The sequence below is a fragment of the Bos indicus genome, chromosome 14 (assembly GCF_029378745.1).
Source record: "Bos indicus isolate NIAB-ARS_2022 breed Sahiwal x Tharparkar chromosome 14, NIAB-ARS_B.indTharparkar_mat_pri_1.0, whole genome shotgun sequence".
Classification (NCBI taxonomy): Eukaryota; Metazoa; Chordata; class Mammalia; order Artiodactyla; family Bovidae; genus Bos; species Bos indicus.
The window spans coordinates 31,522,091-31,547,758 of NC_091773.1; the positions used below are offsets into that span (position 1 = coordinate 31,522,091).

Here is a 25,668-nt window from a genome sequence, read left to right on the forward strand (position 1 = left end):
ATAATATAATCAACCTTTATATCAAACAGAGGAGCAAAACCAAGAGCCATCATTCGGTGTAGTATATTTTTATATCTTCAAAAAACAAAAAACCACATTGCTCACCCATGTGCATCTCTTTGGAGTTTATAGTTAAAACAATCCAGAAATTTAGAAAGAAACTTTGGAAACTCAACAGTCTGTGTTCCGTTCATTTTAGTCAGCTGCATGTGGATACAGTGCAGACTTAGTAATATAAATGAACTCTTCTCTGCATGCATGACTTATGCATCTGTACCTCATCACTCACAGAACGGTTTTTGGAAACTCTGAAACCTCTGCAATATGCAGCTCTCCAACACCCAAACAGTCCCTCTGACTCACTGTAAAGTTACTTACGCTCCTGCTCTTCAGTGTTTATTTTCAAGTGGCTGCACTATAGGGCAGTTTATTATTCTATTGTGTGATGCAGTGATTTTTCAAAACCCTGAATACCAGGTAGTCATACTAATTTGTAACAACAGTCTTCAGACTTGATCCCTCAGATGAAGCACGTGATGTTTGGTTTCAGAGCTGATTTTCCAAATTCAGAAACAGCAGAGCGCAAATGGTTTCTCTGCCCCTTTTGGCTGTTTGTTCTTGGCAGTACAGTTGATTTCAGAATAACTCGTGTGGTATCTTATTGTTAATTGATAAATAAAATGTGTAGATTGAAGTCCTTCTATAACTGGACAGTGTAACCTAAAATGATACTAAATGCATAAAGTCTCAACAATATATATAGAAGTTAATGTTGTCAAACTGTTTGGAGCTGGTACCTTGAGATGAATTGTTTGGAACTAGGACCTTGAGATATTAAAACAATCTGGAAAATTTGGAGCAGCTTTAGTTCTGGGATCTCGCTGTCCCTTCATGGGTCCCAATCCCCAGTGCATAACCATTGACTTCTCTTTCCATCTCTGCTCTAGCCTGTGCTTCAGGCTCTGGCTTTATTACTTGGATGTTGGGGTTAAATTTTTGATGATGATTGACATTCCCTGTCATCACCAAAGAGCTTGAGAAATTATCTCTGAAAAAACTTGAAGCCGAACAAAAACCAGACTTCTTAGAAAATGGCCTTTTTAACTCCTGAATAGCTCAAGGCTATAAGATAATAATCTGTAGGAAAAGGCAATGCCAATTCATGACTTAGTTTCTGAATAACGATGGCTGCAAATTGAGCCTTGATTTCCTAAAATCTCAGTATTATGAATTGGATCACTTATACCAAAAATGTTCATGACAATACATTAAAATTTTAAAAATATACTTCAGAAATATTAATAAAGGTTCTTGCTTCTTAATAAAGTAACTGCATTTACAATAAAATGCAACTATTTTCTGGGGCTATTTTCACGTGGACTGGACTATAAAGCAGAGGGGACATCGTTTGTTGTCTCTGTGGTATCAGTTTAGCCTCCGTGCTTAGTAGTCATGAATTTGGTATATTATTGACCCCACTTCCAGCTGCAGGGGTTGCCCTTAATTAGTCTAAACCAGTCACTATAAATAATCATATAAATTATATGTATATAAATAATCATATATAAATAAACTTAATTGGTCTAAACCAGTCACTATATATAATCCCAAGGGTAGCTCTTCATGACCCTAGTTAGCCAGAGTGAAGACAGAACCTTATTGTGACAGCCGTGAGCAGCTCTTTCCAGTGACTAGATGGTGTGGTGTGCAGCCATTTGGGAGGTATCCAGCTTGAGACTTAGGTCAGCATGTGGAGGGCAGAGCTTGGGAACCATTACCAGAAGCCTAATACAACTATGCCTAAGCCAAGTATGATTTTAGACTCTGAAGTTAGGTGAACCAGCAATCTCTGTTCAAGCAACTGTTTTTGTTTGCTTTTGTTGCTACTTGCAACCAAGGCATAATAGCTGAAATACTGAGTCCAGTGAAGTTAGGACTGACAAGTTTTTTTTTCTGGCAGTTCTCTTTGTTGTTAGCTAGACATTTCCCATCACACCAAGATGACTCAATTGATTAGATCACCAATGTCAAATTAAATATGGATAATAGTATTCACATCTTAGAATGAAAACTGTGAGTTTGTTTGCATGGTGACTTCATTGACTCCATACTCTTTCATGTCAAAACTTTAAGCCTTCAATCTTGTCTGTCAGAGAAACCTCAATGACTTTGTTATTGTTTCTAATTGAATGGCTCAGTATGAGTTGGTATCACTGAAGGCTGTGGCAGTAAACAGATTTTAGCTGCTTATTGGGGGCGTGCATGTGTGTTTGGTTGCTTCAGTTGTGTCTGACTCTTTGCGACCCCATGGACTGTCATCCACCCAGCTCCCCTGTCCATGGGATTCGCCAGGCAAGAACACTGGAGTGGGCTCCTCTGAGGGATCTTCCTGACCCAGGGACTGAATCTGCGTCTCCTATGTCTCTTGCACTGACAGTCAGGTTTTTTACCATCAGCGCCACCTGGAAAACCCCACTCATCGGGGGCAGTCATCCTTTATTTTAAAAGGGCCTAAAAATGAAGGTCAGGTTGAGCCATCTGAAACTGGGATGCCTGCTTTTATTTAAAGGAGTATAAAATGAGACCAAAAATGCTGCTGTATCATCAACTATCTGAGAAAGTATTTGGATACTAATGTTAATTGGCTTCCTCATTTTACTAAAGACCACTTCATTGGTAAATCTAATGAAAAACTTTAAGACTTTGTTTTCCTTGACCTCTGGGCCACACGTGAAGTCACTCATAAATTACTTCTTAAAGATTTCTTCTCTGCTCTGTGGTTTCCTCTTCCACTAACCATTTTACACCTGATGTTTGTCATGTCTTGGGCCCTCTTTTCATTTTTTATTTCCACAAATCATCTCATCTGATCTCATCTAGCCCTCGTCAAAACTTAACCTAGTGCTCTTAGAAACATCAGTGTAATACATTTCTGTTGCTTAAAACTCTCGTAACTCCCTAGTGCGATTAGGATAAAGTCCAAAAGGTGCCTGCAGGATCTGTACTTACCTTATTGACTAAAGTCATCGATTGTTACTCCCCATGTACTACTCCACTCTCAGGTCTAACTGAATCTCAGTTCTTAATGGTTCTAGATTCTTGCTCTCTGCCTCAGGCCTTCCACATATCACTATACTCTTTGCTTGGAAAAGTAATCACCTGTTTTTTTTTTTTTTTCCTGGCTAGTTCTATCTTTCAAATTTCAGCTTAATGTCAGGTTACTTCCTTCAGGAAGTTTACTGGGGTAGCTCCTCTTTGGGGGATTTTCCTCCTGAGAATTCTTCTGTTCAGTTCAGTCACTTAGTTATGTCTGATTCTTTGCGACCCCATGGATTGCAGCACGCCAGGCTTCCCTGTCTATCAATAACTCCCGGAGCTTGCTCAAACTCATGTCCATTGAGTTGGTGACGCCATCCAACTATCTTATCCTCTGTCATCCCCTTCTCCTCCTGCCTTCAATCTTTCTCAGCATCATGGTCTTTTCCAGTGAGTCAGTTCTTCGCATCAGGTGGCCAAAGTACTGGAGTTTCAGCTTCAGCATCAGTCCTTCCAATGAATATTGAGGACTGATTTCCTTTAGGATTGACTGGTTTGATCTCCTTGCAGTCCAAGTGACTCTCAAGAGTCTTCTCTAACACCACAGTTTAAAAGCATCTGTTCTTCAGCGCTTAGCTTTCTTTAGTGGTGGTTTAGTCGCTAAGTCATGTCTGACTCTTACAACCCCATGGACTATATAGCCTGCCAGGCTCCTCTGTCCATAGGATTCTCCAGGCAAGAATACTGGAGTGGGTTGGCCTTTCCTTCTCCAGGGGATCTTCCTGACCCAGGAATTGAACCCAGGTCTCCTGTATGGTAGGCAGATTCTTTACCAACTGAGCCACAAGGGAAGCCCAATTATATGTATATAAAAGCTATCACTTTATTGCCTTTTCTCACATCCATACATGACTATTGGAAAAACCATAGCTTTGACTAGACGGACCTTTGTTATCAATGTGTCTGCTTTTTAATATGCTGTCTAGGTTGGTCATAGCTTTTCTTCCAAGGAGCAGTTCAGTTCAGTTCAGTCGCTTAGTTGTGTCCAACACTTTGTGACCCCATGAACCACAGCATGCCAGGCCTCCCTATCCATCACCAACTCCATCCAAACCCATGTCCATTGTGTTGGTGATGCCATCCAACCATCTCATCCTCCATTGTTCGCTTCTCTTCCTGCCCTCAATTTTTCCCAGCATCAAGGTCTTTTCAAATGAGTCAGCTCTTTGCATCAGGTGGCTAAAGTATTGGAGTTTTTCAGCTTCAACATCAGTCCTTCCAGTGAACACTCAGGACTGATCTCCTTTAGGATGGACTGGTTGGATCTCCTTGCAGTCCAAGGGACTCTCAAGAGTCTTCTCCAACACCACAGTTCAAAAGCATCAATTCTTTGGCGCTTAGCTTTCTTTATAGTCCAACTCTCACATCCATACATGACCACTGGAAAAACCATAGCCTTGACTAGATGGACCTTTGTTGACAAAGTAATGTCTCTGCTTTTGAATATGCTGTCCAGGTTGGTCATAACTTTCCTTCCAAGGAGTAAGCGTCTTTTAATTTCATGGCTGCAGTCACCATCTGCAGTGATTTTGGAGCCCAGAAAAATAAAGTCAGCCATTGTTTCCCCATCTATTTGCCATAAAGTGATGGAACCGGATGCTATGATCTTACTTTTCTGAATGTTGAACTTTAAGCCAACTTTTTCACTCTCCTTTTTCACTTTCATTAAGAGGCTCTTTAGTTCTTCTTCACTTTCTGCCATAAGGGTGGTGTCATCTGCATATCTGAGGTTATTGATATTTCTCCCAGCAATCTTGATTCCAGCTTGTGCTTCCTCTAGCCCAGTGTTTCTCATGATGTACTCTGCATATTAAGTTAAATAAACAGGGTGACAATATACAGCCTTGACACACTCCTTTTCCTATTTGGACCCAGTCTATTGTTCCATGTCCGGTTCTAACTGTTGCTTCCTGACCTGCATACAGATCAGGTGGTCTGATATTCCCATCTCTTTCAGAATTTTCCACAGTTTGTTGTGATCTACACAGTCAAAGGCTTTGGCGTAGTTCCCAGCCACTTTAATTCTCCCTTCACAGCAGTATACTTAGGTTCTTGTTAACTTAGCTTTAGACTCCATTGTTTAGAGAATTTACAAGGTCTACCTTGTTCAGAGTATCTCCAGAGAGTAAAACTGGGCCTCATTCAGTAAAGGCACTTGGTGAGTGTTTTAACGACTTAGGTACCTGTGCTAGACTCTGTCTCAAATGACTTATTTGACTTTCAGGAAAATAATTTATGGTGTGACTTGGTTAATGTTTTATTGGAACATAAAAATGTTATATTAAATTGTACTTTTACTAATAGATCAAAAGAAGGTTTGCATGCATGCATGCTAAGTCACTTCAGTCGTGTCTGACTCTCTGCTACCCCATGAAGCGTAGCCCATCAGGCTCCTCAGTCCATAGGATTCTCTAGCAAGAATACTGGAGTGGGTTGCCATGCCCTCCTACAGGGGACCTTCCTGACCTGGGGACTAAACCTGTGTCTCTTACATCTCCTGCATTGGGAGGCTGGTTCTTTACCACTAGCACCACCTGGGAAGCCCCCCAAATAGCCTACAGCACCCCGTATTCCCAGGCAGACTCCCATCCATGTACTAACCAGGCCCAACCCTGCTTAGCTTCGGAGATCAGGTGCGTTCTGGGTGGTATGGCCGTAGATAAAGAAGGCTTAGGCAAACTGAACTGGCTCTGATAGTACAGCAAGTGAAATGCTGAAATCCTTTGACTAATTTAAACAGGCAAGACTCTTTTAAAACAGAAAAGTTCTAATATTTCTTTCCCTCATATTTTAAAACATTGATACTAGAAAAAGAATGTAACCCCTCCCACAAAACAACAAAAGAACAATTTCATTTTAAAGAATTTTATTATAGGATGTTAATATCCAGGACACCTTCAGAGCACCTTATTCATCTAATCAGATTTTTGGTAACTGGTTTTAAAGTGTTACTTGAGTATTTTTCCTCATACTGGCTTTCAGGCAAAAGTACTACTTGGTGCTTGTTTAAGAGATGTTAATTTGATTAAACAGTTTATCCTTAATAACCTGAGACATCAATCCATGGATAGCTTCTATGGTAGTTTTACAGCTAGAAAGAAAAAACAGATCACATAATGTCACAAGAACTGAGAACTGTTTCAAACGTGCAACTTCCATGCCCCCTCCCCCACCCCCCCCAATTCCATCCTTGCACCCCTAGTAATGATTCTGGTTCTATTCATACTCTGCAAAACATACTGTATACCATACCAATCTACAGTTTACTCTCTATAGTATACCATAGTGATTTTTAGCCTTCTGCATGTATTTTGATTATTTCCTACTTACTAAATTTTCCCAAAAGAATGACAATGTAAATATCTGATAAAATTCAAAAGTTATTTTATTATTTGTGAAAAGGTTTTGGAAAAGTTCTATTTTAGAAGGTAACTAAAGGTATTTATAATTCAGAAATATAGATTGATTCCAATATTACACTAAAATCTGCTTTTCCTTGTTGTTCATTAGTTGGAATTGTTTTTAAAAATGATTTTAATGAACCTTATGCTTTTTTCTCCTGAAAAATCAGAGACATCCTTCAAACAACGCAAAGGTAAAGTCAGATTAGTGGATGAAGGACTTAGATTTTAGAACTGATAAAAAAAAAAACCCCACCAATATTCAGAAAAGATGCAATTCTTGTAAAATTACGCCCAAAGGAAAATTCTCTACTATTGTACCATTACTCTTCTCCTTCCTACTTTTCTTCCTATACAGTTACATTCCCACAGTCACATTTTTGCTTCTTAAGAAATTGAGATGTAAATGCAGATAAAACTATAAATCAGACACACATAAAGATAGATGAGCAAAATGACATATTCAGAGCAAGTATCAAAAGTAAGCCCTAATGTCAAAGAAAAATGTGATTTTTATCCAGGCTGCTATCTTTATACCTTTTATTACTCACAGAGAAGAAATAAATGAGGTCATTCTAACCCAAGATAGCTTCTATTCCAACACATTTCGGCCTTCTCTCTCTCTTTTCTTTCCTATCAACTAATTTAGTTCTTCTCAAAATGGATACCAAGATAGTGATTTATATAGATGTCAACACAGTCTTCCTTTCCTCTCTATCCCTGTCATATTAAAATTCAAATTTTTGTGAAAGTGAATATTATATTACTTCCCAATTCTGTATGTATCTGAAGGATCATGTAATTATTTCATATGTTATATCAAGTTTGTTCTTAATAAATTCTTTACTGAGATTTGAGATACTAAATTACTATATAAAGGATTATTTCAGAAAAATAAATTGAGAGATAACAATCATTTTTCTGATATTTAGGGCTTAAAACTTTATAAAAATTTGAAATTTGATAAACTTAAGAAATCCTAATTTAATCCTTCACAAAAGGATTATATTAGAATAGATTAGGACATCTTTTTGCAAAGTTTTGTTTTGGTTTTTGTTTAAAGACCCAGCAATGGACTGGTTTTCTTTCTTATACTTTATGGCTGAAGCTAGAAAAGGTGAAAGGGAGTTTTTCACAACATCACCTAGACCCAGAAGCCTTTAATATTCTTACCTGCTGCTGCTGCTAAGTCGCTTTAGTCGTGTCCGACTCTGTGCGACCCCATAGATGGTAGCCCACCAGGCTCCCCCATCCCTGGGATTCTCCAGGCAAGAACACTGGAGTGGGTTGCCATTTCCTTCTCCAATGCATGAAAGTGAGAAGTGAAAGTGAAGTCGCTCAGTCGTGTCCAACTCTTAGCGACCCCATGGACTGCAGCCCACCAGGTTTCTCCATCCATGGGATTTTCCAGGCAAGAGTACTGGAGTGGGTTGCCATTTCCTTCTCCAAATATTCTTACCTATCTTACCTGTCGCCTAAATTTTCAAAGTTAAAACCTGCATCTGACAACCTTAAAGGTTAACATTTAGGTACCACTGTAAGTTATAGGTTGAACTGTAAGGAATTTGAATCCTGTTATTTACAAATCTTGAGAAAAAAAAAAGTTGGGGGTAGGAATAGATTTGCTCTCACCTGTCTCGTGTAGCTTTGGCAAGTTTGTCTTCTGACTTTCGATCATGTGTTTCTAAACCCAACATGAAACTTCCTCGTCCCAGCTGGGCTTCTGACTGTTCTAATTTTTCAGACAAATCGAAGACCTGCCCGGTGGTATAGTCTGCATTCTATGGGGAAAATGATATTGTATCAGTATACAATACTAGTCTATCACATACAAAAATATACATATGTAAATTTTCTTCCATATATAGTATTTCATTTACAAATAATTCTACTATGAAATCTAAGTGGATAGTCAGTGAAATAAGTCAAATTATACTTGCAAAAACTGATTCCAAAGCTCAAGCAGTTGAATATAGAAATTTTACCCTTTTATAGTTTAAAGATTAAATTTGGAATTGTCTTTTTCGACTGCTTAAATCTAATAATTTGTTATTATGAGAGGCTTTGAAGTACACAGATTTGAGTCCAGATTGTGGTCCTCCTGCAGATTAGCTGGGAGGCCTTGGGAGAGGTCCTTTACTTTTCTATGCCTTTCAGACTTCCTGTGAAAATGGGGGAGGAGGGTGATAATTTCTACCTTAAAGCTATTGTGAGTGATGTATACAAAGCTTGTAGGACTGTTGATGACACCTAGCAAAAGCTTAACAATTGTTAGCTAATTTTGTTACTTTTTCATGTTGAACTTCCAGAATTAGTACTTATAACACATTTAAAAAATTACATTTGTGTTTTAGCTTTTCTAATTACAAAATTAATAGTTATACAGAAAATCTGAAAAATGTAGAGCAGTGTGTGTGTGTATATATATACATATATAAATAAATAAATATATATAAAAGAAAATACCTACCATCCCCTCCACCTAGCTATAAACACAATTTTTTTTAAAGAGTATTGCTATATACTCACATGAGCTTCCCAGGAGGTGCTACTGGTAAAGAACCCGCCTGCCAATATAGGAGACTTAAGAAACACGTCCAAGGAGCCGTGGCTGCACGGGCGCAGGAGGGCCTAGAGTAGCTATCCCACATTGAAGGTCAGGAAGGGCGGTGGTGAGGAGATACCCCTCCTCCAAGGTAAGGAGCAATGGCTGCGCTTTGCTGGAGCAGCCGTGAAGAGATATCCCACGCCCAAGGTAAGAGAAACCCAAGTAAGATGGTAGGTGTTGCAAGAGGGCATCCGAGGGCAAACACACTGAAACCATACTCACAGAAAACTAGTCAATCTAATCACACTAGGACCACAGCCTTGTCTAAACTCAATGAAACTAAGCCATGCCTGTGGGGCAACCCAAGACGGGCGGGTCATGGTGGAGAGATTTGACAGAATGTGGTCCACTGGAGAAGGGAATGGCAAACCACTTCAGTATTCTTGCCTTGAGAACCCCATGAACGGTATGAAAAGGCAAAATGATAGGATACTGAAAGAGAAACTCCCCAGGTTAGTAGGTGCCCAATATGCTACTGGAGATCAGTGGAGAAATAACTCCAGAAAGAATGAAGGGATGGAGCCAAAGCAAAAACAATACCCAGCTGTGGATGTGACTGGTGATAGAAGCAAGGTCTGATGCTGTAAAGAGCAATATTGCATAGGAACCTGGAATGTTGGGTCCATGAATCAAGGCAAATTGGAAGTGGTCAAACAAGAGATGGCAAGAGTGAATGTCAACATTCTAGGAATCAGCGAACTAAAATGGACTGGAAAGGATGAATTTAACTCAGATGACCATTATATCTACTACTGCGGGCAAGAATCCCGCAGAAGAAATGGAGTGGCCATCATGGTCAACAAAAGAGTCCGAAATGCAGTATTTGGATGCAATCTCAAAAACGACAGAATGATCTCTGTTCGTTTTCAAGGCAAACCATTCAATATCACAGTAATCCAAGTCTATGCCTCAACCAGTAACGCTGAAGAAGCTGAAGTTGAACAGATCTATGAAGACCTACAAGACCTTTTAGAACTAACACCCAAAAAAGATGTCCTTTTCATTATAGGGGACTGGAATGCAAAAGTAGGAAGTCAAGAAACACCTGGACTAACAGGCAATTTGGCCTTGGAATACGAAATGAAGCAGGGCAAAGACTAATAGAGTTTTGCCAAGAAAATGCACTGGTCATAACAAACACCCTCTTCCAACAACACAAGAGAAGACTCTACACATGGACATCACTAGATGGTCAACACCGAAATCAGATTGATTATATTCTTTGCGGCCAAAGATGGAGAAGCTCTATACAGTCAGCAAAAACAAGACCAGGAGCTGACTGTGGCTCAGACCATGAACTCCTTATTGCCAAAGTCAGACTTAAATTGAAGAAAGTAGGGAAAACCACTAGACCATTCAGATATGACCTAAATCAAATCCCTTATGATTATACAGTGGAAGTGAGAAATAGATTTAAGGGCCTAGATCTGATAGATATGCCTGATGAATATGGAATGAGGTTCGTGACATTGTACAGGAGACAGGGATCAAGACCATTCCCATGGAAAAGAAATGCAAAAAAAGCAAAATGGCTGTCTGGGGAGGCCTTACAAATAGCTGTGAAAAGAAGAGAAGCGAAAAGCAAAGGAGAAAAGGAAAGATATAAACATCTGAATGCAGAGTTCCAAAGAATAGCAAGAAGAGATAAGAAAGCCTTCTTCAGCAATCAATGCAAAGAAATAGAGGAAAACAACAGAATGGGAAAGACTAGGGATCTCTTCAAGAAAATCAGAGATACCAAGGGAACATTTCATGCAAAGACAGCCTCGATAAAGGACAGAAATGGTATGGACCTAACAGAAGCAGAAGATATTAAGAAGAGGTGGCAAGAATACACAGAAGAACTGTACAAAAAAGATCTTCATGACCCAGATAATCACGATGGTGTGATCACTGACCTAGAGCCAGACATCCTGGAATGTGAAGTCAAGTGGGCCTTAGAAAGCATCACTACGAACAAAGCTAGTGGAGGTGATGGAATTCCAGTTGAGCTATTCCAAATCCTGAAAGATGATGCTGTGAAAGTGCTGCACTCATTATGCCAGCAAGTTTGGGAAACTCAGCAGTGGCCATAGGACTGGAAAAGGTCAGTTTTCATTCCAATCCCAAAGAAAGGCAATGCCAAAGAATGCTCAAACTACCGCACAATTTCACTCTAGTAAAGTAATGCTCAAAATTCTCCAAGCCAGGCTTCAGCAATATGTGAACCGTGAACTTCCTGATGTTCAAGCTGGTTTTAGAAAAAGCAGAGGAACCAGAGATCAAATTGCCAACATCTGCTGGATCATAGAAAAAGCAAGGGACATCTATTTCTGCTTTATTGACTATGCCAAAGCCTTTGACTGTGTGGATCACAATAAACTGTGGAAAATTCTGAAAGAGATGGAAATACCAGACCACCTGATCTGCCTCCTGAGAAATCTGTATGCAGGTCAGGAAGCAACAGTTAGAACTGGACATGGAACAACAGACTGGTTCCAAATAGGAAAAGGAGTTCATCAAGGCTGTATATTGTCACCCTGTTTATTTAACTTATATGCAGAGTACATCATGAGAAACGCTGGGCTGGAAGAAACACAAGCTGGAATCAAGATTGCTGGGAGAAATATCAATAACCTCAGATATGCAGATGACACCACCCTTATGGCAGAAAGTGAAGAGGAACTCAAAAGCCTCTTGATGAAAGTGAAGAGTGAAAAAGTTGGCTTAAAGCTCAACATTCAGAAAACGAAGATCATGGCATCCCGTCCCACCACTTCATGGCAAATAGATGGGGAAACAGTAGAAACAGTGTCATACTTTATTTTTTGGGCTCCAAAATCACTGCAGATGGTGATTGCAGCCATGAATTTAAAAGACGCTTACTCCTTGGAAGAAAAGTTATGACCAACCTTGATAGCATATTGAAAAGCAGAGACATTACTTTGCCAACAAAAGTTCGTCTAGTCAAGGCTATGGTTTTTCCTGTGGTCACGTGTGGATGTGAGAGTTGGACTGTGAAGAAGGCTGAGCGCCGAAGAATTGATGCTTTTGAACTGTGGTGTTGGAGAAGACTCTTGAGAGTCCCTTGGACTGCAAGGAGATCCAACCAGTCCATTCTGAAGGAGATCAGCCCTGGGATTTCTTTGGAAGGAGTGATGCTAAAGCTGAAACTCCAGTCCTTCGGCCACCTCATGCGAAGAGTTGACTCATTGGAAAAGACTCTGGTGCTGGGAGGGATTGGGGGCAGGAGAAGAAGGGGACGACAGAGGATGAGATGGCTGGATGGCATCACAGACTCGATGGACGTGAGTCTGAATGAACTCCGGGAGTTGGTGATGGACAGGGAGGCCTGGCGTGCTGCGATTCATGGGGTCGCAAAGAGCTGGACACGACTGAGCGACTGATGTGATCTGATCTGAAGAAACACGGGTTTGATCCCTGGGTTGGGAAGATCCCCTGGAGGAGGGCATGGCAACCCACTCCAGTATTCTTGCCTGGAGAATCCCATGGACAGAGGAGCCTGGTGGGCTATATGCAGTCCACAGGGTCACAAACAGTCAGCACATTCACACCCACATTTGGTAAACTGAAATATTCTATATACTGCTGATACTTCATATATTTTTAAAACCAAAAGTTTAATAATCACATATGTACACTTAAGTGTACTTAAGTGTAATATTTTTTAAAAGTTTCTACTGGAATATCTTTATGTTATTCTATTTATTCAGTCTGTAAGATACTGTAAAGGCAGTACAGTTCAGTCACAAGACATTTTAAAAACATTTGCTGTCATCATAGTTACTATAAAAAGCCCTTTAAAATGCTACCAGCTTTCCAGTGATTTTACAAACATAATTTTTTAAACATGAAATTATATTCACTTTTTCAAAATGGTTTAGGTCACCAATACATCCTTCCCCAACAGATTTGGAGAAAACTCTAATGTTTGTAGATCACTTCACATCTAGAAGATTTAGCTGCAGATATAAAAATGTGGGATGGCAGAAACAGTTATACTATGAAAATGAAAAAAGAAACCAATTACATTTCAAACAGAGAAAACTAATATAAATAAAAAAAACTTTTTTCTGGTAGCTTTTAGATTACATGCTTTAGCTGTAAAGGGAAAGAGATGACATACATTTATTTATATATTTTTTTCTTAGAATGCTGTAATGTACTAGGTATTAAACTACACACAAAAAAGGAGGAAATATAATTTAACCTTTTCTTGATTATTAATGTCCTCAGTATATACAGTGCTGGAATACAGGGACAGCCACAGGCTGAGTAAGCAGAGCTGGCTGCTTTTGTACAAAGGTTCAGATAGCTCCAGTCTTACTGCTTCCTGCCCATGCCATCATGTGTCACTTCTGGCTGCTATCAGCATACTTGCCTCTAAGGAAACATGACACATGAGGCATTTAGCAGTGCTAGATAGACAGAAAACATTTAATAAATGTTTGCTATTATGATCACTCTCCCTCTTTCTAATTTACTATTTCTGACTGTTGAGGATAAGAAATAAGAAAAAAAATTATAGTAAATATGCTCAAGTGAGGTTTTTATCCATGAGTGCAATGAATCAAATGAGCAAAAAATAATTTATTGAGGCTTTATTATATGCCTGCTGCTGCTGCTTCTGCCAAGTCGCTTCAGTCGTGTCTGACTCTGTGCGACCCCATAGATGGCAGCCCACCAGGCTCCCCTGTCCCCGGGATTCTCCAGGCAAGAACACTGGAGTGGGTTGCCATTTCCTTCTCCAATGCATAAAAGTGAAAAGTGATAGTGAAGTCGCTCAGTCGTGTCCGACTCTTCACGACCCCATGGACTGCAGCCTACCAGGCTTCTCTGCCCATGGGATTTTCCAGGCAAGAGTACTGGAGTAGGGTGCCATTGCCTTATTATATGCCTAGTACTTTGCTAATTACTATATATATTTCATATAATTCTCAGTGTACTTAACAATGTGGGTATTATCATCTTCGGGCCCAAGAAAGCCTCAGACACATTAAATAATGCTGTGAAGGTCACACACAGCTAGTAAAATGGCAGACTTCTTTGTGAACTGAGTTTATCTTAGTCCAAATTTAGTGGTTCTAACCACTATGCTATACTGTACTATATGAAGTGGCTTACTTTAAAAAAAAAAAGATAAAACTGTTCCTTAACTAAGATCTAGACAGAAGTTTCTGTCTTCTTCTAGGTATTAGATTTTAATGATATATTGGAAAATATTGACTTTTTCATTTTTTTTTGGTGGTAGCAGCATCTGCTTGCTATAAGGTAGTGATATTCTGATTTCTTTGGGGGACATTCTTAGTCCAAGTGCTCTGGAGAGTTTCTTCTACTCCAGCCCAGAAGTGAAGCAGTGACGGACTGCCTTGGCTCAACTACTCATGGTGTTCATTCCTTTGGCCCAGAGCAGGTTTAAGGTTAGGCATGTGACCTACAAACTCAGACACACAGTGAGGCTTTGCCGGGGAATATGTTGAGTGGTGTGTATGTGTCTGTGTATGTGTGTGTTGTGTATCTTGATCTTTTCTTTTGAATGTGGAATTGGGAGGTCTAAGCTAATACTGCCATCTTGATTTCACATGAAGTCTGAAACTGAAACCAACTGACCTGAAATCAAAGCTGAGAAAGGAAGACCAAGACCTCATAATATTGTCTGAATGCAAACTCAGGCTGTGCCTGAAGTCAGCCCTCCTCCTGGTATTCCTGGACTTTGCAGCTTACATGATTCTCTTTTTTGTTTTAGCCAGGTTGGTTGGGTCTCCTGTCACTTGTAACTAGAGTGCTACCTGAGACACACAACAAAGAACACTATTGGCATTTTTCTCTAACTCAGTCAGAGGTAGATCTCACCCTCATCTGGTCTCAATAGTACACAATACAGATCCTAGCTTGGCCTCTGGTCATACAGAATCTGCTCCCAAGCCCACCATCTTGGCAAAGTCAGTCTTTCCATAAAAAAGACTTTCAGACATTAAACAACTTATATAGATTGATAAAATTCAGACACATTCCTCGCAAGCATAGTACTTACCGTAAGCAAGCTAGAGGAACTCAGCGTATTCACCCAGTATTTATTCCACAAAAGCTCAAGCAATTTCCGATCCAAAGAGGATTTGAAATATGAGACTTCTAAGGCATAGTATCTAATGAAACAAAACCACAAATCTAGTAAGTAAAACACATTCAACCACATCACATAAAGGTTATGGCCAAATTTAAGTTAATTACATTTTATATCCAAATAGTCATGCTTTAATTTTTTCCAACAGAATAACAGGTAAATAACAGTAACTGGTTTTCTTACTCTTCAGAGGGGTGGTTGCAATTCAGTTAAGCGAATATTCTCTAGTTATATTTCTCCCCTCTGTAAAGCCCGGAAATTCTCAAAAAATTATTAATAACTAATCAAAATTTCTGAATGACATGTTTTACCCATGCCACTGACTTCATAAATTTCAGCCAACGGTAATGAACTTCCCCTCTCCAAGGTTAGCTATTACTTTTGTTAGGCTTTTAAAAATACTAAAAATGACACGTGGATTCTCGATTCCTCCTTTCTAATCCCCTAATTAGGAACAACTGCTTTTTGGAAAAGCAAAACTTTAAGGTTGGTCATTAAAGCATATTTTAAAAGAATTGCTGCTGCTTCTAAAGGTGCCTAATTTATAATCAAGGGAAATTTGGTTAAATGTCTGAAAAACTTTTTTTTTTAAAGAAAGAAATATTTAACTATGTCACTATGTTACAAAGAAACAGAAGGGACTTCTTCACCTTAAGGAGCTTACCATTTTCATGGGACACGTGGGATGAATCCATGGAAAGTTACAAATACAATGATATATATTGAATAATAGTAAGTGATGCTATAGTGCATATTTAAAATGAATCATCTGCCAATTAAATGTTAACAATAATGAGTATTCTTAGTATAGACAGAACAGCCTGAGAAGCTCCAGGGAAAAGGCAGGATTTCGAGTAACCCTAACATGAGTCTATAGTGTGGCTATGTTAAGAGCAAGGAGGAAGCATTAGGCAGAGAGCCCTAACTCACAAAAAGGAAAGTCATGAAAGGAACAAGAAGTTAATCAGTCTGCCTGGTAAGTTTAGAGGGAGCAGAAGGATTTTGTAAGGGAAATCTAGGAAGCTATGTTGGGGTCTAGCTAGCAGAAGACATTACATATAAGGCTAAGAAATTATCTTCTAGGTACTTGGGACTCATGGAAGGTGTCTGAGCAGATCAGTGATACAGCCGTTTATATCAGTGTTTGAGAAGGCCGGCTGTGGTAAGATGTGTCAGAGGAGAAATGGGAAGCAGGGAGACCGCAAAGGATGCCACTGCAGTGAAGCAGATGTCAGGAGAAAAAGGCCTCACTCTCAGGTTTAGTGCTGTCGAAGATAAAGGCACAGGGACGAACAGAAATGTGTGTTCTTTCAATTCAGGAGTGAAGAAATTTAAAAAGAGTAAGAATTTAAAGACAATTCTAAGTAAGGGCTTTATAAATAAGATATCCCTGCATATGTGTAGATGAAAAGATTAAAAAGAGTAAGAATTTAAAGACAATTCTAAGTAAGGGCTTTATAAATAAGATATCCCTGCATATGTGTAGATGAAAAGCTATAGTGAAATGTGGAAGTGGGACGTGGAAACAGTGTATTTCTTGAGCCACTTATTATGTCCTGGCGCTTTATATATACTCATTTAATCTTCCCTACAACCACAAAAGGAAAGATTTATTATTCCCATTCTAGGCAGAAGAAACAACTCTAGAGTAGAGACTTGTTCAACACCACAGAAAGTGGCAGCAAAAGTATATGATATTATGTCTGTTATCAAAACCTCATGGTCTAATTTATTGTTATATCCAGAGTGTAGACATTTAAGACCTTGTTTAAGAAGTGAAGCCCTGGGAGTTGAGGCAGTTAGGTATGGGGAGAGGAGGCAGGGGCTCAGGTGGAAAGGTCAGTTTTAGAAATGACAGGTTGTACCTCTGATACTTTAGGGGAAAGAGAGGATGAGTAGAGCAAAAGATGTAGATTATAAAGGATGGAAAATAAGGGAGCTCAAACTGGAGGGTCTAGAATAGACTTTTATGTTTTAAAATTTGTGGATCACCTTAATGTTATTACTGTCTTAATTCCGTAGGCTGATGCAATGAAATTTTTTGGTCTAATATTAGCTGCAAATCTCAGTAGCAGAGTTGAAAGCAAGAAGAATATTCAAAATTACTCGTGGAGCTAAATCCTCATCTTCTGTACAGGAAGTCAATAATAGATACTGCCTAGAACTGAAAATCAAGAAGTAGCACTATCAGCATGCTGTTTGAAGTTAATGGGGTAAATACTTAAACGGAGTATAGCTATAATAGTTGAAGTGATTCCCTCTGGGGGTGGGGGAAAGGGAATGGTATTTTCATAGAACCAGTGACTCTTTAAACTATGAGCTTGTATAACATTGATAACATACAAGCTAATTTTAAAAATCTGTTGTGTCCTATTTTTACTAAGGCTCTTCAAAGTTAAATATATTTAATATCTGTATTAGATTCTATGTTGAAAACAAATTTTGGATTATGATCTAGAATTTAAAATAGGAAAGAAAAAAGATCAGTGTAAACTACAAATTACAGCTCATTGTCAAATGATTTAGGAAATGATCTATGAGTCTGCTCTTAACTTGGCACTATGATTCATTGATTTGAAATAAAAATAAGCAACTTATTTGCCCTATTAAAAAAAGTTTACTCTTTATTTAGGAACTGGTCCTAAGTAAGAGAGTATCTTTGAACATCCTACTTATTCCAGGTTCAAAATTCTAGGCTCTAGCAATGCAGGTAGTTAGAAAGCAGCAACTCCTCTTAGAGAGGCTCATTTCTCAGAAAAAAACAGGAAATGCAGGTTTGTTTGGGTATAGGAAGCACAGTATGCCTCATGGTCTTTGTTTCAAAAGCTGCTGCTGGTGATGAGAGAAGCAGAGTAGGTATTAAAGAAACTGCAACTCAATATAAATGAAAAAAATTGTTAACTCTGAAAGTGAAAGTATTACAGCAAAGGTGTTTTCATGCTTAGGAGCAATTCTCTCAAATAGGAATGGCTTAAATTCTTTTCAGTAGAGCAAATTAAGAGATTTAATTACAAACCTCTCATTGGTTTATAAATGAAAATAAAATAAAAATCTTTTTTTCCAGAAGTATGCCAAGGATCAGACATATTTAAAAATTAAATTCTAGAAATTCTGGTATTTTCTAGGAATTCTAAACAGAAAAATAAGAGCAGTAGTAGCACATGAGTAGTAAAGTATTCCTTGAAGTTAGGATAGGAGATGTGGAGAAAGGGACAGTAGTAATCAGGCAAAACTTTTTTTTTTTAGGGGGGTGCCCACACTTCTATGTGCCATGCCCTATTTTAATTGTTAGGATATAGCAGTGAATTGATTTCTCTCTCATGAAGTTCACATTCTAATGAGGTCAATAAAGGAAGCAAAAACATATCAGATGGTCACAAGTGCTAAGAAGAAAAATGAAGCAGGGAAAGGTAACAGTGACTAGAAAGTGCTAATTAAAATAGGGTGATCAAGGAACATTCTCTGTAAAGGTGACCCTTAAACAGACACTCGTTGACTGAAATAGTGAATCACATGGAAATAATGAAGAATGTTCCAGGCAGAAGGATTAGCAAGTGCAAAGGCCCTAAGGCAGGAGCCAGCCTAGTACATCTGATAAACCATGAGGCCACTATGGCTAGAACAGACAGAGCAAAGGCTGAGTGACAAGAAGTAGAGTCCCTGAGATGGGCTCAGAACGATTGTAGGGGCCAGTCTACATAGGGTTGGGTGGTCCATGGTAAGCACTATAGATCTTATTCTTAATGAGACAGGAAATCACTCTGAGAAGGACGAACATGATCAGACTTATATTTTAACAGAATCTGTTTGGCTGACAAAAGCCCTTTAAGGGGTGGGGTGAAGTGCAGAAGCAAGAAGACTAGCTAGAAGGCTAGTGCTCTGATTTAAGTTCCAGATGGCTGTGGCCTGGGTCAAGGTGATAGTAAGAGAGGTGATGTATTTAGAAGGTGGAGAAAATTGTCTTCACTGGTTTACCGATTTAAAAAATTGAGATGTAATTCACATAGCATGAAAGTCACTGTTTTAAAGGAGTATACAATTAAGTAGTTTTTAGTATGACTTCTTTAACTCTTGGAGTAAAAATGTTTAGGGATAACTTTTGCTATGTGGAAACTGGGTACATTGAGGGCTGTAGAAATTGCTAGCGTCAGGCTGGCTCTGCATACAGCTTCCTTCAACTTTTACTTTCATCAACAGGCCAAGTATCTTATACATTGATAAAACGTATATAGATGGGTGAAAGGCAAATAACATGTTAGATTAAAACAATTGTTAATAAAGATTCAAACATTATCCTAAATTTATATATTCTTACTATTATTTTAAAAGGTATTATGAAATGCATTTCACCTGAATTTTTTTCTCATCTATAAAATTAGGGGCTTGGTCTGGACGATCTTTGAGGTTTCTTATGATGATTCTGGCATCAGATACATTTTTAAATGACTTACTGTTTGCAGTGTACACCAAAGTCTTCTATTTTATTAAGTGGGATGGTCTGGTACTCAGAAGGTCCTTCATCCGGAGGCTTGTAGCCCTAAACAAAAATGAAGAAAATAGAAGACTTAAACACAACAGAGGAAAAACATGTTTTCTATGTGACTTTCTGTTTACAGAAACATTCATTTGGGGGAGCCAATTACTGAACATAAACACCTAATTAAAAAAAAAGTATATTGCTTATGCTGCTGCTAAGTCACTTCAGTCGTGTCCGACTGTGTGTGACCCCACAGACGGCAGCCCACCAGGCTCCCCCATCCCTGGGATTCTCCAGGCAAGAACACAAGATTGGGTTGCCATTTCCTTCTCCAGTGCATGAAAGTGAAAAGTGAAAGTGAAGTCGCTCAGTCGTGTCCGACTCTTAGCGACCCCATGGACTGCAGCCCACCAGGCTCCTGCATCCATGGGATTTCCAGGCAAGAGTACTGGAGTGGGGTGCCATTGCCTTCTCCGTTATTGCTTATACTCTTCCTCAACCCCATTCGGTGGCTGAAGGCTAGATTTGGCTTATAGATTAATTTTTCTTGTCCTTAGGTGATATTCACTTGTGCTCATATCTATTTCAGATTTGCAGTAGATAGAAGGTGGCCATGACGCACAAATCCTTATTAACAAAAGAACTGCTTTTCTAGTAGAATTAACAACATGCAGCACAAATGTATTACTTTTTTGCTAAAGACAATTTGTGGTAGTTGGGCTTCTATTTTGTAAATACCATTAAATTGTTTTAGGACAAAATGAGATACTAACTATAACACATCTTTAAAAATAAACCAAATATTTAAAAATTGAAAAACTATAAGAACTAGGAATTTTTCAAATTACCTTTGGATATGTCCTGAAGGCTCCAAGATTCACTTTCCCTGCAGATATTGTTCTTGTTGGGTCAATCTACAAGAAAGATATATTTAATATCTGCTGACTTATTTGTTTAAACATTATAAGCCTAGAAATACATATGTACATATAACATTATAGGCACACACACATAATTAAAAATAACCAATAGGGAAAAAAATAACCAAATTGGAAAATCACAGAAGTTCAACAGAATGGTTAAATATGGAAATCTCATCATTTATTTAGAGATTAGATCTAGTTATTATACTATTTAAGAGTATTAATTACAGATTTGCTCATCTCTTCCAGAAGTCTTTTTAAACAGATGAACAATTTCTACCTTCCTTAGAGTAACCTGAATTACATCTAAAATACTTTAAGCATAGCAAGAGCTGTTCTAGCAATTTCCTGATTCAATCAGTTCACTCAACATCGACCAAATGCCCACTGTGTGCAGGGAACTGAGACACAGGTGCTGTGTACATTCTCATCTAACAGAGGGTGGGGAAAGATGCATAGAAGTTACATAACTTGTTCAGAGTCCCAGCTACAAAGAAGTGGAATTTAGACTCAAACCTAGGCTGGCACCAGACCCTTGCTCTTTACCATACTGTTTTTATTTCCCTGTATACCTGCTTTAGTAAATCTTCATGAAAATTAATTACAACTGGTTGTAAAAATACTTACTACCACTGCTACAAATGGTTCCTGGAACTGCTGATTGAGCATCTGAGTACTAACATCAATTCCAGAAAGCCAGCAGCCATAGCCAGGGTGGCTATGATACCAGCCAATTGCATTTTCAAGGCGGCCAACCTAACAAATGAAGAGAGCAAAGGAGCTTGAGGTTCTTGTTTAATCTTAGAGATGCTTGTGATTTGTCTAGACAGCCCTACAGTTAAATAACAGTATGCAGAATAATTATAGCATATGGTGCTTAAAAAAATTTTTTTTAGATAACACATGCTCAAGGCACAAAATTAATAAGATACATGTACAATAAGGTCATTCAGTCTCCTTCCACCTCCTTCCCCTCAACTAGTTTCTCAGCCCAGATGTTACTGTCATAGGTTTACACACTATCTTCCAGAGTTACTCTCTGCATATAGAATATATTCTTTGCATATATGTAGATTAATAAAAACACACAATGGCATACCACCAATAGTATTCTACACTTTGCTTTTTCACTCAACAAAATATTCTTGGATTTGTTTCACATAAATAAACATATAGATAGCTACCTTTTAAAGGCTGGCTGGCAGTTCATTGTGTGGGATATAATTTATTTAATCAGCTTGATATCCAGTTACATTTAGGTTGTTTACAATTTTTTGGTTTTAAACACACATAATGAATATGAGAATTATAATTTCTTTTAAAAACTCAGATATAGTTTATATATGTATAATATATATAGACATTCGTTCAGATGTACAACATAATGATTCAATATATGTATATACTGTGAAATGATCACAGTAAGTACAGTTAACATCCAACACCACATGCAGTTACAATTTTTTTTTCCTTGTGATGAGAACTTTTAAGATCTACTCTCTTGAGAATTTTTAAAAAATCCATGCTTATCTCATATATGTTACATATAGTTAAGAATAACTTAAAATATAAACTCTAATGTAGGAGGATAGTTTTAAGTTTAGAAACTCAAAACTATGAGACTCTTAACTTGCAGTAACCAAATTTTAGGGAACAGCATTTTTACCTGTTTAGCATTTTCTATGTATGCAGCCATGTACTCATATGCAGCAGCCTGAGCGTTCACTCGCGTTTCAGTGCCCTCTACTGGCAAAGCAAAGCTGTCCATAATGATCATGGTCTCACCGTCCACCTTGCCCAGCATCAAGCCCATCACTTCCAGGTTGCCTCCTGATCTGGCATGCATCACCATTTTCAGTAGAGCCAATGCTGAGATTTTGCAGTACTTAAAGTAATGGTGACTACAAAACAAAGGCATGGTGTAATTAACTTTCTTATATAAGTACAATTGTAAGACAGTTTTTGTACAGTTTTTGTGGAGATTAACAAATAAGTATTGAAGCAATTTACACTGAAGAAATGGGGAGAAAGCATATATATACATAGAATGAGGGAAAGAAAAACAAAGTAGAAAAGGACAGAGTTCCTGAAGGGGGATGGAAATGATAAACATAATCCTGCAAATTACTTCCCATTGGGGGAAGGGAAAAGTATGAAATAATTTTAAAATATGCTATTTGAGTAGACAGAAGGGAATTACACGACCATTTCAATAGACTTTTTCTCCATTAATTTTGGAATCACCAAATCTAGGTTTCTGACCCTGGTTGGTCCGTTTTGCCTCATTATTCTCCCACTTAACCTTCCAGGCCTAACAGTTAAGAATGTAGGCTCTGACATCCATCTACCTAGGTTTGAAGCCTTTTACTGCCATATCCTGGCTGTAACCTTGAGACAACCACTTAATGTCTGTGCCTGTTCATAGAGTTGTTGTTTGGAGGAAATGAATAAAATAATGTACGTAAAGTGCATGGCTTAGTGCCTGACACATACAAAACTTTTTAAGTGCTGCTGCCTGCCAAGTCGCTTCAGTCGTGTCCGACTCTGTGCGAACCCATGGACTGCAGCCTACCAGGCTCCTCCGTCCATGGGATTCTCCTGGCAAGAACACTGGAGTGGGTTGCCATTTCTTTCTCCAATGCATGAAAGTGCAAAGTGAAAGTGAAGTCACTCAGTCATGTCTGACTCTTAGCGACCCCATGGATTGCAGGCTCCTCCGGACAACAGTACTGGAGTGGGGTGCCATTGCCTTCTCCCTTTTAAGTGCTAGCTGCATTATTAACCTATCTTTTATAGTACTCTGAGAGTACAATGTGTTGAGGGTTGTAGCTTCTCTTTGTGGTATCAGTCTAAAAATGTAAAATGTAGCCTTAAAAGCTTTAGTCCTACTGTGATCAGTGTTTCAGTTTGTCATCTGTGTATGTGACTAAACTACTGTTGAATAAAATTCCACTTCAGTCTCATTGATGTAGCCAAAGACAGCAAGGATGACTGTAACTGGAGATACAATGACACAGTGAGGCTGATAATTTAAAATATTCAATAGGCTATATCAATCTAAGTATGCAGCCTGCTATAGAAATAGCAGACAACCAGGCAAAATAACCAGTCTGTAAAGAGTGTCAGTGTCTTTGAGAAGTCTTTTTAAAATGTCTGCCCACAGATTTCAGTCACAGATGAAAAATATAGAGACCTGACCTTGGAAGTCAAGACATGAATTAAAATCTTCACTCCTCTATCTACTGGCAAAAAAAGTCCATTATTGTGCTTCTATTACATACATTCTAGACCCTTTTTTATACATGCCCTGATCTAATCTTTATAACATCACCAACAGATAGGTCTTTTTTCTCTTTTACAGATAAAAAAGATAAGTAAATTTCAACTAATTAGTTATACTTGTGAGATTTGATTTTCGGTCTTAACTGTTGTTCACTTAAGAATTCATTGCCTCTGTGTAATTATGAACTAAGTTATTTACTATATTTGCTTGTTTTCATATATGCAGAAAAGGAATAAAAATACTTCGTTGTCATAAAGATTAAGTGACATATGCAAATTCCCAGCTCAAAACTCAGCCTGTAGTTAAGTACTCAGTAAACACTGCTGAATCTGAATTCCCACAGGTAAAGCTTGCCTTGGAAAAACCTGTTAGACAGATGAAATGGTTTTTGTTGTTGACCACCGCTTTCCTGTCTATCCATTAGAGAGACTGACCTTTTTACTCTTTCCATACAATATCTGCTGTCAGGAAAGGATAAATACCGCTGCAAAGAAATCTTGACCTGTCATCACTCCGAGGGACACATGAGTTTTGCTAAGGGGCAAAAAACCTTAAGTTCTATTGATAAAATTTACAGCTTCTGTAAAAAAATGGTGGAGTAAACATTGTGGGAGACTGAGTAGAGCCTCTTTGTTGTTTCTGAAATAATTACCAGCAAAAAAGAAGCAATTATAGATATAAAAGATTACAGACTAAAAAAAGCTGGCGCATAATTATTTTAGAGACCATTGGATTGACTCAATATCTGAAGATAGCTGTAGTCCCAGTCTGAAATCAGCTGAAGATCCCAACAAAGTGTATATCGACACAAGGTTCAAGGCAGAGTGTGGAGTATCTCTAACAATACGGGGGCTGAGAAGTGAAAGCCCAAACTACCGCTTGTCGTTTTCCTCTTCCATTCTCCCAAGGCAAACGAGACAGAAAGGGGGAATCAAGCAAGCCCCAGTGGAAGGTCTTACGCTTTATTTGCGGGGATAAAAAGGTAAAATAAAATTTCTTAGACGATTCCTTTTCCTCCTTGCTGCAGAGGGAAAGACAAGCTCTCTATCCCCAACTCTCACTGCCCCTGGGTCTCTTAAAAGTCCCGCCACCCCTCCCTCCCCTGCGTTTCGCCAGGGACCTCCTCACTCCTTAGTCCAGGGCTTCGCCGCCAGGATTTCTTGCTGCTGTTTCTTGTCGTATTTGTAGATTTCATCGACACTCTGGGCTTCCTGCATGTTGTTGGCTAGCTCCCACGTTTTCTGGGCCATGCCACTCCCGGAAGCTGCCATCGCCGAGGAATCTGATAAGCTGTCGCCTCCGCAATCGAGACGCAACTTTATCTCGCTAGGTTTTCGGGCGTGGGCTCCGGACCCACCCCACCGCAGGTGCAAACTCACACTAGGCTCTCGGGGCAGCCATGACACCCAGCACCGGAGGTGAAGTTGGTACGGACCATCCGCGGGATGGCGGGGGTCCTTGGGGGACGCGGCTATATACACAGCAGTTACACAATAGTTAAGAGGCAGAGGAGTCGTCTCATTACTGAAAAGAGAACTTACTATCTTGGAAAATTATATGTGTGAAATAGGACGAAAACAGTAGTTACCTAGGGAATGGTATAGCCTTCTGTACCGGAAGAAGGGCATGTAACGTTATGCCAGAAACTGGAATTGGCCCTCCTTGTTCGTTCTGCGCAGGTTCGGCTTCCGCCATATTAAAAATGGGAGTGAGAGAAGTCGCTCAGTCGTGTCCGACTCTTTGCGACCCCATAGAC

General features: G+C 38.9%; 2 protein-coding genes and 1 pseudogene across 6 annotated transcripts in view; 1 reads left to right on the forward strand and 2 right to left on the reverse strand.

The window, feature by feature from the left end:
* CSPP1 (centrosome and spindle pole associated protein 1) overlaps window positions 1–25,668 on the forward strand; it is a 192,467-nt gene that overhangs the window by 52,868 nt on the left and 113,931 nt on the right. The gene's annotated exons all lie outside the window — the stretch shown is intronic.
* LOC139187029 (5S ribosomal RNA) lies at window positions 5,649–5,757 on the reverse strand (annotated as a pseudogene).
* COPS5 (COP9 signalosome subunit 5) lies at window positions 5,946–25,622 on the reverse strand. Of its 4 annotated transcripts, none has more exons than XM_070802628.1 (8): window positions 25,501–25,622; window positions 22,296–22,530; window positions 21,257–21,385; window positions 20,555–20,620; window positions 19,681–19,766; window positions 15,140–15,251; window positions 8,130–8,278; window positions 5,946–6,187 (listed from the first exon to the last, which is right to left on the reverse strand). In XM_070802628.1, exons 1-8 carry the CDS (start codon window positions 25,605–25,607, stop codon window positions 6,103–6,105), a joined length of 969 nt encoding a protein of 322 aa, XP_070658729.1. In that variant the 5' UTR covers window positions 25,608–25,622; the 3' UTR covers window positions 5,946–6,102. The 4 variants fall into 4 exon arrangements, with proteins under 4 accessions (XP_070658729.1, XP_019829077.1, XP_019829078.1 ...); XM_019973518.2 differs by lacking the exon at window positions 25,501–25,622 and adding an exon at window positions 25,041–25,313; XM_019973519.2 differs by lacking the exon at window positions 25,501–25,622 and adding an exon at window positions 25,033–25,172.

Excerpts from the sequence above, each read along its gene's own strand:
- COPS5 (XM_019973518.2), bottom strand. The coding sequence starts at position 25,183 with ATGGCAGCTTCCGGGAGTGGCATGGCCCAGAAAACGTGGGAGCTAGCC. Across the intron at positions 22,531-25,040 it reads GCGAAGCCCTGGACTAAGGA|TCACCATTACTTTAAGTACT; the intron begins GTGAGGAGGTCC and ends TTTGTTTTGTAG. Across the intron at positions 8,279-15,139 it reads GTTCCTCTAGCTTGCTTACG|AATGCAGACTATACCACCGG; the intron begins GTAAGTACTATG and ends TTTTCCCCATAG.